Source organism: Populus nigra, chromosome 4, assembly GCF_951802175.1.
Source record: "Populus nigra chromosome 4, ddPopNigr1.1, whole genome shotgun sequence".
NCBI lineage: Eukaryota > Viridiplantae > Streptophyta > Magnoliopsida > Malpighiales > Salicaceae > Populus > Populus nigra.
Window position 1 is genome coordinate 4,800,130 of NC_084855.1, and position 16,334 is coordinate 4,816,463.

The 16,334-nt window shown below is 30.8% G+C and overlaps 2 protein-coding genes across 4 annotated transcripts; both read right to left on the bottom strand.

Annotated features, from left to right (window-relative positions):
- Nucleotides 1-183: 183 nt before the first annotated feature.
- LOC133691177 (fructose-1,6-bisphosphatase, cytosolic-like) lies at nt 184-4,917 on the bottom strand. Of its 3 annotated transcripts, XM_062111569.1 has the most exons (12): nt 4,523-4,902; nt 4,232-4,279; nt 4,063-4,137; nt 3,923-3,984; nt 3,758-3,824; nt 3,503-3,616; nt 3,134-3,220; nt 2,043-2,113; nt 1,898-1,963; nt 1,152-1,238; nt 950-1,025; nt 184-491 (listed from the first exon to the last, which is right to left on the bottom strand). In XM_062111569.1, the coding sequence occupies exons 1-12, from the start codon at nt 4,781-4,783 to the stop codon at nt 396-398; spliced, it is 1,110 nt and encodes a 369-aa protein (XP_061967553.1). In that variant the 5' UTR covers nt 4,784-4,902; the 3' UTR covers nt 184-395. The 3 variants fall into 3 exon arrangements, with proteins under 3 accessions (XP_061967553.1, XP_061967554.1, XP_061967552.1); XM_062111570.1 differs by lacking the exon at nt 950-1,025 and having other exon boundaries at nt 4,523-4,905; XM_062111568.1 differs by lacking the exon at nt 184-491 and having other exon boundaries at nt 638-1,025; nt 4,523-4,917.
- A 3,584-nt stretch (nt 4,918-8,501) lies between these two features.
- LOC133692987 (uncharacterized) lies at nt 8,502-16,229 on the bottom strand. Its single transcript, XM_062114172.1, has 5 exons — nt 16,160-16,229; nt 9,608-9,715; nt 9,145-9,493; nt 8,979-9,060; nt 8,502-8,891 (listed from the first exon to the last, which is right to left on the bottom strand). Exons 1-5 carry the CDS (start codon nt 16,227-16,229, stop codon nt 8,502-8,504), a joined length of 999 nt encoding a protein of 332 aa, XP_061970156.1.
- Between the last annotated feature and the right edge of the window lie 105 nt (nt 16,230-16,334).

The window sequence follows — 16,334 nt, forward strand, 5'->3', positions numbered from 1 at the left end:
TAATTATGTGCACTTGCTGTCCAAGACAAACAAGTTGCATGCAACGTTTTCCCGCATGGAGAAATTAATGGATCTAGCTTCCTATGTGGTCACGATATATCAATCGTGTATGATCACATCCTTCCTCATTTTTCCAGTAGCAGCCGAAAGGTTTGTTTATCCCATCAATGAACACACATCAGATGAAATGAAAACGATTTTTCTGATGAAATAGATTATCAGAAACTGGTCAAATGCCCATAGAACAATTAAAGGCTATGAATATATTATGAGTACTATAATACAAGTAATAACAAATAACCCCCTTCGGAATTTCGAGCATTCTGGCATGGTGCAGCGCCATACCAAATATAGCCACAGTATATATAGGTGTTTATTCTTTCTTCTCTCCAGCATTATATATAGAGTGCTTTGATTTCCTCGACGTCATCATAGCTGCCAAGAAATATAGGAGAGCGCTCATGTATCTTCGTTGGAACTAAATCCAGTGCCTGCCGAGGAAAATGATTACATCAGACGCTATAGAAAAGGAACGTCAATCACCCCGGTCATTCTTTTTTTTCCCAATTACTATTAACTGACTTTTTTTCTTTTTGTTTTTTATTGGAATGGCAGAAGCTAGCTTGGATCGTGCTACTGCATATTAACATATGAAATTAATATATTACCAATTCCATGCAGCTTAAACTATAAACTACCATGTAACCTTATACAAGTTCAAAAAACAATGCATCAAATTTAGAACAATATAATTAATATAGTCTATGGTCCCTTTACATGAGGGCAGGACAAACAAGCAAGGAAACAGCTTGATAACTTGAAATAGAAGCATATCTTTAAATAATACTAACGGTGGTGGTGGTGGTGGTGGTGGAAGCACATTGAATACTAAGTTTTCATAAATCTGAGTAGCGAAACAGCTCAACAACAAAAACAACGAAGTCAGTACCCGTTGCTTGCCAGTAAAAGCCTGCCCTCCTGCTTGTTCCATCAAAAAGGACATTGGGAAGACTTCATATAGAACACTAGTTTACACATATATATCCACAATGAGTCCCAAATTAGAACAGGTAGAGATGAAAGGACATTATACCAGAGGCTTCATCAAACATTTTAGGAGAAATACCAGCACCAAGAGTGCATAAACGTACCGCAGTTTCCCATTGGGGCTCTTCTTATCCGCAGGGTACAAAAATATACCCCCATAAAGTAATGTGCGATGGACATCAGCTACCATGCTGTGTATCATACGAAAATGTCATAAACAAACTAAGAATCTCAAATTGAAGACAGCAAAGCCATATGAAAAGAGACAGATATTGTCGGTTTTCTATATGCAGAAAATAATCACACTGGAATATTTGATTTCATGACGAACAGTAGTAGTCGTCAACTGAGTATCAATACTCCTGTAAAAATAAACTGGAGTATATGACCCAAATAATGAATTGTTCATGAAGGAATTCAAACAACAAAATAATTAGTTAGTTGGAGTTGAGGCTTTGCTAATAAAACATCTTCGATATGCTAACTTTTGACAGTATCCAAACAGAAGGATGAAATGGGTGATGTTCTCGGAAGTCAGATACAATAATCTGAAGAGAGGCTGGAGCAGTAGCCATAACCTAAATACAGAGACTACAATATTTTCTAACTTCAATCCTGTTCCTTACAACTTTGAATGCACCAGAATGGGATGAAATTCAGATTCGGGTTGGACTGAAAAGATTTCTAAGTAGAAAGGCATGTGATTCATTTTACTTATATTTTTCGTTCAACAATCAAGTGTGCATTTTGTTGGGGAGTAGATAGCCTCAAAAGGTAACTGCAGTAATTAAGTGACTGACTGATCAAAATAACATAAAATTGTAGTTGCTAGAAAGAGAATCAAGGATACCTTCCAACGTATCTTAGAGATTTTGCTGAGGATCCATCCTTGGGGAACTTGCAATTTTCAACATACCTAGAGTTGTAAAATACCGGTAAACAACAGCAAATAATCACCGGAAATGTAATAGATGATCATAATGAATACTACATACTTGGCTGTTGGACCATCCCAATTAATTGCATTTCCTTCATTCACTGAATAAATCTTTCCTTTCTTTGGAATCTGTCCAGAAAGAAATGTGAGAAACAAATACCTCCATAATAAGCTAAATCGGTGTTATTTTAAATAGCAGTTTTCTACTATTTAAAAAGAAGATATACATTAGCAGCCTCTTATAAAGAATTAACGTTTGGTTGTTATTTCTCGATGGAGATAGTTTCTTGAAAGGAAAAAGATAAAAACAAAAATATGAATTTATTCCTGAATAATTTTGAAGTTGATTTTCGTACTTTCAAAACAAAACAAGAGATCATATTTTAAAAACATAATATTTATAGATAAAAATTATTATTATTATAATTTTAAAATTCGACTCGGGAGTTTACCCGAGACAAGGTTCATGCTACGAGTTGATCCAAAATAATTTTTTTTAAAAAAAAATAAAGTAACCTTGTTTTGACAAAAATAAAAACTTTAAAAAAAGTTAGTTTTTTTTTTAACTCTTGTTCTATCCCAGTGTGTGGATGGACTTGGGTTTCTGACTGAATTAGATGAGGTCAATTCTACCTTTATTTTTCTTAAATCTAAACCAGTTCAGGCTCCAAATCAATTCGTCAAATCAGTCCACATTTTATAACTAGAGTTATTATATTTTAACACTCAATATAAACAAAAAAAAAATTAATTATTTTTTAAAATATATAAACTTGATTGTAATACCTATTAAAGATAAAATAAACTTTTTTATATTTTATTTTATTTTGTATATTATAATCAAACATGATACAGAGATAATAACTTTATTTTATACAGTATTATCAAATATAATTTTGTTTTCATCTCTTTCTTTGTCTTATATTTTTTATCTTCATTGTCTAAATCTTTTTTATTCTAAAGCAGTAATTAAACACTTCCTAGACATACACTTAACTGCAGTCTGCAGTTTTGGTCAAGGATAAACATGCGGTTCTTGTAATTAAAGAGGATGGATTGAACTCCTGGTATGTGCAGCTAACTATAGCACGTAATCACACAATTAAACTGATTGCAATTCCGCAATTTACTGATGAAAACAGGATTTACCTTTATTTCAGGGTGAGTAAGTATGAACTCCCCAAGGGATGGATCCAGGGTGAAACCATTAACACCAGATCCGGTGCTCAAAACAAGCTGCCAAATCATACGATGATTAATCAGTAGATGACATATCAAAGTGCAAGTCATGGTGGCAGACAAAGAACCTCGTGAACCATCATCATCATACCCTAATCAAAAGAATTCAAATTTCTAATTATACATAAAGAAACTTCTCATATCAAGAAGCTGGGTGGTGTAAAGATCCATACGACCTGTCGTCTTGAAAATCCCTAATGACATTTAAGAAAAAAACAAAAAAGAAAAGAAGAAGAAGAAGAATAGCCTTTTAACTATACGAAAGGTGACTTATCATACCATGCAAGAGCTTCCATACATGCAATAGCCGGCTGCAAGCATGTTCTTCCCAGGTTGCAACACATCATTTAGAGTTGGTTCATGGCCATCTTTCACCATGTAAATCCCAAAAATCTAGATGAAGGAGAAGGCATTCAATATATAACTGCAATATCCAGTTATTCTGTAACAACAATCACTCTTCGTCTTGTCAGTTAAGTATTTGAATTTAAAAAATAGAACAATGTCATGTTTCAGAATTAGACACGATCATACCGTTCCAATAGAAACACCACAATCAATGTTGGAGGATCCATCCAATGGATCAAATACAACACAGTACCTGCTCATATATGAAAACCGATACCATGTGTTAGTCTAACAATCCAAAACAGAACCGGCTGTAACAAATAGCGAAGAAAGGAGCATAGTTGCAGATACCTTCCGCGCCTTGAAGGCTCCACAAATGTTGCTTCATCATCTTCTTCCGAGACAAGGATGCACTGCCCCAAGATCCAAAATCTTACACAAATTCCAACAAATTCAGTTCATAGATAAAAATAGATTACCCCATTACTTACTGTTCGGCCACTGCTTACTAGGGCCTTAATGAACACTTCATTTGACAGAACATCAAGCTTCTTTTGCTCTTCACCCTTTTTCCAAAAAAGTGAAATATAATCGAATTAGCCATTGTATTTCTATAACAACAAATAGCTTGGAGTTTGGACCGGGCCCTCAACAACTTGCCTGAACATTGGTCTCCCCAGCAAGTCCAATAAGTTTGGCTAGACCCGCCTACACGAGTAAAAAATTGGAGATGAATAAATCTTACTTATAGGACCTATAAATTCATAGACAAGCATTTCATTTTTTCTTCAATAATTTATTCAGCCACCACGGGTGATAGAATTGTTTTTTTTTAGAATTCTCATTTCATTTCATTTCATTTCCAATTCGCCAGCGATCAAAGGTGGCTAAAGAAGAAGTCACGTTTACGTGTTTGGTTAAAAAGAATCGAACACGCTGAAAGGGACCTACCTTGTTAGCAGCAGAGCAAACGAACTTGCAGCCAAGAACAATGTGATTGAGCAAAATAGAGAAATCACCAAGAGACTCAGGATACTTGGATTGCTCGTTCAACACGAACCTCGTTATGGTCATCAAATCCGTTCTGTGAGCATCTGCTGAGTGATCCATCTCTCTTTCTCTCTCTAAAACTTGAACAAACCCGTCTTTCTTATAGTTCGAGGGGGGTAATATATACCTGTGCGAGTGCACGTGGGGCGAGGAGATAAACATGAGAGCGAGGAGAGAGAGGGGACTGGGATGGGGCTATCCGGAGTAGGCGGAAGTTTCGGGTGACACGTGGAGACAGGAGCGTGAGGGACTGAGGTGTGTGGCCGTCACTGCAGATAACACCTTTCGTCGTCTATCTCTGATTTCGACGGTTATGAGGTTTTTGTGTCGTCTGTGTTTTGAGGATGACGAGGTCGTGGTGCACTTGGAGGTCGTTTTATAGCTTCCGTACTCGTACTCCTATTTAATTTTCTTTTATTTTTATATTTCCTGTCAACTGAACTGCCGTTTTTTACGTGGCAGTAAAAAAAGCTAAAGGGGAAAAGAAATTTAAACAGAATCATTTTACTACTCACTACAATTAAAATGATGTCTATAGCCTTCTTAACAAATTTTGATTGTCTTTAAATCGTGGATATTTTTTTTGTTTTTTTCACTCGACGCATTGTTAATTATTATAGGTTTATTTAAAGGTATTTTTTACTTTAAATTTTTTAATAAACAGTAAAATAATAAAAATGCCTCCCTGGCCAAAAAAAATCCAACGCTGATAGGCAAGTGGAAGTAGTTTTTTTTTCTTTTTTACATGCAATAAAATTACAAATATATCCTTAAGGCACAAAATATTGGCCATGTAATCATCAGTAGATGAATCTTTTTACCTCGAGTTTTTTTATAACTATCATTTGGTCAAGGTAATAGTGGCATTATATATTTAATTATTATTATTTAAATTAGAAAAGCTGATGTTAAGTAGGAGAAGTTGCGCCCGGCACCTTCTAGTAGTGGAAAATAAACTTTTATCGTCTCATTTGATTCTCCAGCATCTCCTTCTCCTTTTATGGATGACGCGTATAAGCTTAAAATGTCCAGTTTATAACATATGGACTTTTATTTTATTTTTCTTCTCTTTCCTACCTGAAAATTTAATGTTAATCCTTATTATTATTGATGTTTCAAGTTCGATCATTTTGGTTTGATTTTTAGTTTTAATTTTTTTTATATTATTAAAATTTTGTTTATTTGTCCTATATAATAATTTTCATACATGTTAATGATGATACTAATTATGATAATAGTAATAATCACAATGCTAATAATGATGCTATTGGTAAAGATAGGATGATGATAATAAAAACAACAACTATTATAGTGGCGGTGATAATAATAGTAGTAGTTGCAATAGAAGTATTAATAATAATAATAGAAATTATAATATAGTGATAGTAATTCTGACGACGACGACAACAACAATAAAGTTAACAATAAAGATGGTAATAGTAACAATAATTGTAATTATAATAGTAATTGCAATTATGGTAATAATAATAAAAATAAGAATATGAATATGAATAAGAGTAATAAAACTAGGAATAGCAACAACAATAATGATAATAATAATAATATGTTATTATAATGATAATAGTAATGTTAATAAAATTAGTAACGGTGATCATAATAATAACAACAACAATGAAGATAACAGTAAGAGCATCTCCAACTGGAGAGGCAAATGAGGAGGCAAAGTTAAAAAAGTGTCCTTTTAGCTTTTGTTCCTTTAATTTGTCATTTCAATGCAGCAGGCAACCGAGAAGCCAAAATGGTTGTTTAAATTGGGAAGAGCTATTTCTACAGTTTCCTGTAGAAATAGCCAAAAAGAGATTAACGTTGTCAACGGCTATAAAAATAGTCGTTGGTCAACAATAATTTATTTTTCTTTAAAAGCAAGCAAAGAAACTTGTTTTTGTTTTAAATCTTGTATTGTGCCTCACTCTTCTCTCAAATTTAGAAAAACAAGAATCAATTATTCTCTGGTTAATTAATAACATCGGTTGTGTTAATTAGCTGAAATTAAAAGGTATGTTTATTTAAAAGCTTTTTATATTTTCTCTTTAATATCTCTTGATTTTGTAGATTTTTTGTTGTTAATTTGATATTTGTGATGATTTTTATTTCTTTGTAATTTTATGTTTTTGATATGGGTTAAGGAAAACAATCTTTTATTTATGTTGTTATCTTTGACAAAATTAAGAGGAAGTAATAATGGTAGCTAATATTGATAAAAATATAAAGTGACATATTTAAAATTTATTTTTGATTGTCTGTTTTAATTTGAGGTTAATTATATTTTGTCTTGTTGAAAATGCAATTAAACCAGTATATCAATCCTCTTTTAGTTCCAAAAAATAGTCAAATTGTAATGTTAGAACAAGTAGAATGCAATGCTTGTTATTAATTCACATGTATGTAAACTACAAAATTGCTAGACATTGAATGTGCGCTTCTTTTACACTCTCCTATAAGGTTTTAACTTGAGGTTTTTTTTAATGTAGATGGATTCAAATTTTCCAAGCTCTTTCACCAACTTTCTTATGAGTGAGTCAGAAGATATTCTCTCTCAACCGAGTGATTCTAATCAATTAATTGATGACTTAACATACTCAAATTTAAATGTCCATACAACAAAAAAGTCACAAAGAAGTAAAAACTTCTCACTAGAGGAAGATTGTTTACTTGTCTCTGCATGGCTAAATACAAGCAAAGATCCAATTACAGGAGTTGAACAACAAACAAAACAGTTTTGGGCTCGAGTACATGCTTACTTTGTAGAGAATGGAGAAAACTTGAATAATCGTTCCCAAATAAGCATTTCAAATAGATGGCAAGAAATAAATAGAGAAGTCGGTAGATTTGTTGGATTTGTTACTCAAATTGAAAATCGTCAGCAAAATGAAATGACTGAAGAATCAAGGGTAATTTTAATATTCGTTTTCATGTTAAATTGTTTAACATATATTTTAACATTATTTAATTTTTCTAATTTTTCACTTACCAGATTAATGATGCTCGACAAATGTATGCTTCTTGCGTTGGCAAATGATTTCAACTAGAACATTGTTGGGTTATCCTAAGAAAAGAACCCAAATGACAATTTGAGCGTGCAAGTCAACATCAGATGTCAAACAAGAAACAAAAAAAGTCATGTCAATGCAAGTTCGACTTCATCAGCTCCATCTACCCCTGATTCTGTTAGTTTAGGAGAAGACAGTGAACCGTTGATTTATCAAGATAGACCAATTGGTCAGAAGGCTGCAAAGGAATGACTTAAACGTAAACAAGGAAAAGATAAAGCTGGGGAGACAACTGTAATAAATATCTTACAACAATTCAGGGATACTTTAGTTGAAATTGAGGATCAAAAGAAACAAGACAGAAAAATTATGTTAGAGCAACAAGCAATGATGATTCAACAAAGTCAAGAGAAACAAGAATTGGACAGGAATGAGAAAGAAGAACAAATTATGAAAATGGATATTTCTAATTTGGATCCAATTTCTGCAGCATATTTTCAAAATAGAAAGTTAGAAATTATGCAAAAGAGGAGTTTTAATTATTAATTAACTAGATTTATTTATTGTTTAATGTAATGTATTTTTAATTAACTAGATTTATTTATTGTTTAATGTAATGTATTTTTAATTAACTAGATTTATTTATTGTTTAGTGTAATGTATTTTTAATTAAATATTTAGAAATTTATTGGTTATTTTAAATACATTGTTATAAAAGTGGTATTAATTCATAATACTTTTTTGAAGTTCTTCTAACACTTAACAACAATAAGTAGGATTAATTAACTTAAAAGACAACAACCATAATGAAAAAAAAACATAAAAAACTTGAAAATTATGATGACATAAGAAGTTCAAAGCTAATGATTCTACTCGTTACCATATTGTTCCAATAAATGTTCAACCAAATCTTCTTGTAGTTGAAAGCTAGTTGCTCTATCCCTGATTCGATTATGAGTTTGGAGAAAATCATGTAGTTCTGGTATTTCACCATGTGACACTGATATAAAGGAATTGGCTTCACGTTCATGGTCAAATCCAAGATTCATTGCTCCTTCATCTTCAATAATCATATTACGCATTATTATGCAAGCTTTCATAATATTTGCAAGCGTTTCTTCATCCCAATATCGAACAAGTCCACGTACAATTACAAAACGAGATTGGAGCACTCTAAATGCCCGCTCTACATCCTTTCTTGCAGACTCTTGCTTACTTGCAAAATATTTTTTCTTTGCTCCTAATGGCCTTGGGATTGTCTTAACAAAAGTTGATCAATTAGGATAAATCTCATCTGCTAAACAGTATCCCATTGTATATTCATGCCCATTAATTATATAATTGACAGGAGCAGTACGACCTTCAGCAAGTGCAGCGAAGATAGGTGACCGATCAAGAACATTAATATCATTTAATGATCCAGGCATTCTAAAAAAGGCATGTCATATCCAAAGATCTTGTGAAGCCACCGCCTCTAGAATTATAGTTGGTTCACGACAATGACCAGTATACATCCCATACCATGCAATTGGACATTTCTCCCATTTCCAATGCATACAATCAATGCTCCCTAACATCCCTGGAAATCCACGCTGCTCTCCAATTGATAATAATCGACAAACATCGGCCTCGTTTGGTGCCCTTAGATACCAATCACCAAAAACTTGTACGATTGCTTTGACGAAAGCTCTAAGACTTTCTATCGCAGTGCTTTCTTCAATTTGAAGATATTCATCAGTAAGATCTGGAGGAATACCATATGCAAGTATTCTGTGATCTTCAGTTACCTTTTGAAGACAAGATAAACCAAGAACACCGAGAACATCTGTCCTTTGTTTGAAATATGGATTATGAGCTTCCACTGCATTTGCAATCCAAAGAAAAAGACGACGACTCATCCTAAATCTTATTTGAAATTGAGTTTCAGTGAATTTAGGATTTTCAGCAAAATAATCATTATATAACCTCAACTCACCTTCCTTTCTATTACGATTGACAATATTGTGGCCAAGAATAGAGCCACGATACCCTGTTCTCCGCACTTGATTATTCGATTCTTTTTCAGCAACCACAGCAGCAACAACTTGAAAAGCAAACACAGGAGTGTCATCATCAAAATCAAAAGCATCATAAAAATTAAAATTAGAATGATTCATGATGAATTTTAATGAAATATATTTTTGATTGGAGAGAAAACAATGGAATGATGAGAAAAAATGTTAAGGTATATGAGAATATTTATAGATGGATTATTTTTTTAAATTTTGAAGTATTAGAATGTTAGCGGTCATTTTTTCAAATTTTAAAATTTTAAAATTTAAAATGATGGCGATTATTTTTTCAAAATTTAAAATTTTAAAATTTAGAATGGCAGCGGTCATTTTTTCAAAGCATGAATTTTTTTTAAAAAAATTGAAAATCAAATTTTATAATATTGATGGTTTTTTCAAAGTTTGAATTTGAATTTACTTTTAAAAAATTAAATTTTTAATAGTAACATATAAAACTGAAAATTAAAAATATTCATATAAATAAATTTTATATTATTTTTATAAATTACTCATATTTATTATATAATTAATAACATCATAATTATATTATTTCATTAAATATCTAAATTAGTTACATAATTATATAAAAATAAATTTAACATGAAATATATTAAATTATAAATGACTTTTCTAAATAGTTTTTTACTATTGGAATGCACATAATCAAAAAAGCTATATTTATACTATTCAAAAAGCCATTTTATCAATTTAGCTTCTCAATTTGACTTTTTGCATTGGAGATGCTCCAACAATAATAATATACACTAAGGAGTCAAAACATCTTGCATGATCTGGGAAGTTAGCAACCTACAGTAGTTCATGAAAATGCAGATGATCAGCAAGGTGCTTCTACCAGAGAGAGACAGATTGATTATTGGACATTCATGACCGTATAAAGTGCAGGCTTGAAAAAGATTTTGTCTGGGTGCAGTGGCGGGGCCACAATGAGGATTGAGGGTAATTGCCCCTAAATCCTTTTATTTCAAAATAATTTTTATATTAGAATTTTAATATAATAACTTAATAAATTTATTTTTTCATTAGCCATTAATTGATCCAAGTTTTTTTTAATTATTGTTCTTGTCTCCTTTTCTTCTACAAATTATTTTTTAAAGTCCTAAACTATTAATTAGTTAAGTAAGTAACCTTTTATGCTTCATACTTTATGTTTTAAGTGAGTTTTCTTTATTTTATTTTTTTATTTTATTGTTTAATTTTAGTTTATTTCTTATTAAAAATGTTAGAGTTTATGATAATTTATGGATTTGTTAAATTAATATGTGCATGGATACTACCATATGCATATGAATATGAATTAAAATGAATTTTGATGAATAATATGTATTTTATTACGAATTTTATATGAAAAATGATGGTGATCAACTTACTAGTGATTAAAAATAAAGTACTGAACAACTCAAAAAATTAGAAACACAATAAAAAAATATATTAATATTCATATTTAACCCACTTGTATAAAACAACAAGTTAACAAATAATTGTTGTCAATAATTTCACTAGTCCCCAGGAGATTTAGAAATAGATAAATAAAAGTTTAATTATATATATTGAGAAAGAATATATTTAATAAAATTAAAAATAAAATAAAGCATTTTGAAAATATAAAAGCTTGAAAAAATAATTATATATATAAGTCTTTAATTTAAAAAATATTTTTAAATTAATTTTACGATTTCAAATTGATTTCTCTACGAACTCCAACCATAAGCACTTCTCTTTGCATTACTACCACTTGAATTTTCAGACACAAACCCTCCACTGTCCACTCTCTCTCTCTCTCCCTAGCTTCCTTTTCAGTACTATCGTCTATTTCTTGTAAGAAATTATCTCTTGTCCTTCGACAGAGAGAGGGACAGGAACAGAGTTGAAGAGAAACTTGTTGTTTGGCGTGGGCGTGGGCGTGGGCGTGGGCGTGTGACTGTTGTATCTTGAAGCAGTGATTTTTATGCCTAATGGAAAGCGTCGATGTTTTCCTAGGAAAAAAAAAAAAAAACCGCCGGATCTCACCATTCCTTGACTCTTAAGAATCAACCACGCACAAGAACTTGAAATCCTAGAACAAGGCAAATTTCCCATCCGACCCAACAATTACAACCTACCCTCACCGATTAGCTCAAAGCAAAACCAAACAAAAACAAGAGGTTGCAGGTGGGAGATTGACTAGATGAATCCGAAAGAGGAGCTATAACAACGAATGGCAAATTATCATGTTTTTTAGTTTTTTTTAATTGTTTACTATTGAATTGCTTTTATGTGATTGGAACACTATAAATGGGATTCACCATAACTAGAATTCTACATTATTTTAATTTAAATACAAGAACATGGATTTAAAAAAAAAATCTTTGATTTGTCATGAGAAATTCACATATTTCATCAGAAGAAACAAGGAGCAAGTATACATTCATAAGAAAGTCGTCATGGAAAAATAAAATAGACCATACGCGTTTACCATTCCTTAACTCTTAAGAATCAACCACGCGCAAGAACTTGGCGTGCTTATTTTTCATAGTCACGTCGCTCCTTTTATTTCATAGTGAAGGTGAATGTCACCTCATATATTGCATTGATAACATGTTAAATGTTGACATACTTTGCTTATTTTAATATTTGAAAAAAAAACTTGTTTTAGTTCCAAACTTATATATTTATTTTTATTTTAATTCTAAATCTACAATTTCTATCAATTTGATCTTAAATTTTCAACCCCTTTATATCGATATTCTTTGATATTTTTCTCGAATTTTCCAACGTTTTAAGGCACAGCCGTTGACCGATGGTCACGAGAGTTGGAAAAATACATGCTTATAAGAAAATGAGAAAGGGGATGATAGTATGCCATATATAGCATGGCAGTGCAATACATGCCAAAGGTTATTATTTCAAAAGAAAAATTCAAATTCAAAACAAACTTTCGTCAGCCTCTAGCTAATTATCTACTGTATTAATTAAATTAAATTATAGTATTAAAATTGAATTCATCAGTAAATAAATCTAAAGAAATACTATATTACCAAATTTAATTCGTTTTATTTTTTATATTACTTTATCACATTCATTTTTATTCCAAGTCTATTCCACTACAATCACCATGCACAAATAACCCAAAAAATTAAATTCACATACCTTTTCCTAAGGTCTTATTTTCTCAAGACTATACAAGTTACAAAATTGAGGACAAAGAATGTGACGAGAAGAGAAGTAAATAGTGTCTTGCTAATGGTGTAGTTGAGTTTTAACGGTGGTGCACATGTAATTAATATCGTCAAGAAGGATAAAAGTGAAGGAAAAGAAAGATGAGTAGATGGATACTTCGAAGAATTTATTTTTAATATTAATTTATTATATTTAGTGTAGTAAATCAGAGGGGTTGATTCTTAATTTACTTTTATATTATTTTTTTAGATTGAATCTCATTTAAAATTTAATTATTGACATTTAAAAGGATTACAAACATGAAACTTCATTTAAACTTTCGAATTTAATTAAATTTAGAGACTTACAAATAGCTGTATTTTCCAAACAAATTCTGTTTATGTATCTAGCTTTTAAGCATAAATATTCTCAATTGGCGGTGACCAAAGAGAATAAATATACTGATTGAAATAGCTGTTTGCGAAGATTTTGGCAAGTCATAACTGTGATCGTGTTTTCAGCAGTAGCAAAATCAAGATTATTACAAAATAAATAAATAAATGAGCCCAGTTATTTCCCGTGCTTTCTGAGCGTGAAAACATTCAGACAGTATATTAGCCGTTTTACCCTTTATTACATTTCCTAATTGTCCTGCCAGCGAGGTAAAGTCGAATTGAATTGAATTGAATTGAATTTTATTTGGTTTCCATTGTTGGTTCTCATTTTTTTCATGATTGGGTCAATCAATTTGATGATAAATTCAGTTTAAATTCAGTTTTTTAAAAGATTTTTTTAATTATTTAATATTAAATTATTGAGTTTTGAATTTCACGATTTGTTCTGCTTTTTTATGAGATTATTCTTATCGAATTGTAAGTTAGTTGAGTTTAACATAAGTTGACTCAATTTTTTTAAAATTAATTTTTATTGACTCGGGTTAGCAATGATTTTTTTTTTTTAGTTTTTTTTGTTAAACTTTTTTTTTCTTACTAGGTACTTTTTTTGATTTTTTTATCCTAATCTCATATTATGGATTATGAGTTTATCAAGTTAGGTTGAGTTGACTCAAGTTTTCTTATTCAATATTATATTTTTTGATTTTTTTTTATTTTTGACATTAAAGTATTAAATTTTAAACTTTGTAATTTTTTCCATGAGTTGTTTTGGTTTTATATTATGGGTCGTAGTTTAGTAAATTTAATTTAATTTGTTTTGAATATTATTTTTTTATACTAAAAAAATTTGTACCGGCCTGTAGCTAGGGTGATCTATATATATTGTTCACAGCAAAAACGCTATTTCAGAGATAGGGTCGGATTGGATTACTGGATCAAAAGGATGGCTAACAATAGCAGATCCACCATCAATATGCCTAGCCATAACGTTTCGCCTGAGAGGGCGACTTGCAGCAGCATATGAAAGATCTTGTGCGTGGGCTTTATTAAAATGGACAGAGAGAGTTCATTCATGATTCATGGGCGGCAACTTCAGTGCGTTCTTCCACCTCCTCTCCATCCTAAATGAAAAAGAAAAGCTCAAATCCATTTTATAGGCTACCATTGTCTACTCTCAATCCCTCTTACCCCGCATTGACAGGAAAAGACTTTCTTCCACCTTAAGGACTTGCAATCAACATCAAGCGTTCGTCCTCAAACACTCTAGCATCTGATGGTTATAAATCCATCATGAATACAAGCCTTCCTGCCCAACCATAACACTTAATCAAATCCCAGTTCCAATTCTGGCAAAGATTCTCTTCAGACAACTAAAGCAAAACGCTTTGCTCTCCGAGGAAGAAAAGAATTAGCCAGACAGGTCACTGAACACACTCATTAATTAAAAGATAAACCAAATGTTCTAAATTTAGAAATATATTAATATATTATTTTTTTAATTTATCTTTAATATTAATATCTAAAATCATATAAAAAAACCTTTTTTTAAAAAATAAATTGTTCAAAATCACTTCTTAAACAAATAACTCTTGATTCTATTCTTCATCAAAACACGCCCACAACCTATTATAAAATATATCAAAACACATCAATGCAATCCACAGTAAAACACTTATGCCTTCTTTTTTTTCTTTTTTTTTCACTTTTTTTTTACACTTATATCTTTATTTTTTTTTGTTTTTTATTTTTTTTAATTTTTTTCATTTTTAATGTCTTTCGGGTTTTTTTTCTTTTTTCTTTGTATTTTTTCTTTTAATGGATTTTTTTTAATTTTTTTTTGTTAATGTTAAATTTTTTTATTTAGTTATAAAACTCTCAGGACATGGATCCCGGGTTTAACATGTTAACATGATTTGACGAGCTAACTCAAAATTATTTTTTTGCTTTTTTTTCGTTTTAATTAATTTTTTTCGTTTAGTTTGTCAATGTTGAATTTCTTTCTATTTAACTATCAGACTTTCATGACACGTGTCCCGGATTTGACGGGTTGACCTGGTTTTGGACTGCACAATGCAGTCTACAGTCCAAAAGCTGAGTTGTCTTTTTTATTATTATTTTTTTTTCATTTTTTATGTCTTTCGATTTTTTTTTGCTTTTTTCTTTGTTTTTTTAGTGAACTTTTTTTTGTTTAATTTAGTTTGTTAATGATAATTTTTTTATTTACTTGTCAGACTTTCATGACACAGATCCCGAGTTTGACGAGTTAACCTGGTTTAACGAGTTAACCCATAATTTTTTTTGATTTTTTTGTTTTGATTAATTGTTTTAGTTTAGTTTAGTTTGTTAATGTTAAATTTCTTTCTATTTAATTATCAGGCCTTCATGACACGTATCCCGGGTTTGACGGGTTAACCCAGTTAATTATGGGTTAACCCGTCAATTTTTTTCTTCTATTTAGTTATCAAACTTTTATGACGTGAATCCTAGGTTTGACGGGTTAACCTGGTTTAAAGGGTTAACCCAGTTAATTCAGATTTTTTTTCTTTTTCTTCACAGTGTAGTCTATAATGAAAAAGGCTGATGCATTTTGTTTGTTTTTATTTTTATTTTTTTCCTTTTTAATTTATTTTTTAATTTAATTTAGTTTGTTAATGTTATTTTTTTTTTCTATTTAGTTATCAAACATTTATGACACGTATTCCAAGTTTGACAGGTTAACCTGATTTGACAGGTTAGCCCAGTTAATTCTGGGTTAACTCGTCAATTTTTTTTCCCTATTTAGTTATCAAACTTTTACGACATGAATCCAATATTTGACAGGTTAACTTGGTTTAAAGGGTTAACCCAATTAATTCAGATTTTTTTTCCTTTTCTTCATTGGTTTTTTTTCTTTGTTTTTTTAATTAATCTATTTAATTATCACACTTTTATGACACAACCTTGCAGCCACACCCACATCCAAAGCTATTAAGTCTGGTATTGCAGCCAGACCCATTTAAACTTAGATCATGCAAGTTTAATGTTATTATTAATATTATAAATATTACTCTTAGGTCAAGCATTGCAACCAAATCCAAGATTTTTGAATATAGCTTTACAG

What these genes read in the sequence shown, in the direction of transcription:
- LOC133691177 (XM_062111568.1), bottom strand. Translation starts at nt 4,783, where the DNA reads ATGTTTATCTCCTCGCCCCACGTGCACTCGCACAGGTATATATTACCC. An exon ending in TAGTAAGCAGTGGCCGAACA is followed by an intron (nt 3,985 to 4,062) that starts GTAAGTAATGGG and finishes ATCTTGGGGCAG; the next exon opens with TGCATCCTTGTCTCGGAAGA. An exon ending in TGTATGGAAGCTCTTGCATG is followed by an intron (nt 3,221 to 3,502) that starts GTATGATAAGTC and finishes ATGATTTGGCAG; the next exon opens with CTTGTTTTGAGCACCGGATC.
- LOC133692987 (XM_062114172.1), bottom strand. Translation starts at nt 16,229, where the DNA reads ATGGGTCTGGCTGCAATACCAGACTTAATAGCTTTGGATGTGGGTGTG. An exon ending in CCAATTGCATGGTATGGGAT is followed by an intron (nt 9,061 to 9,144) that starts GTATACTGGTCA and finishes TGCCTTTTTTAG; the next exon opens with AATGCCTGGATCATTAAATG. An exon ending in CTGAAGGTCGTACTGCTCCT is followed by an intron (nt 8,892 to 8,978) that starts GTCAATTATATA and finishes ACTTTTGTTAAG; the next exon opens with ACAATCCCAAGGCCATTAGG.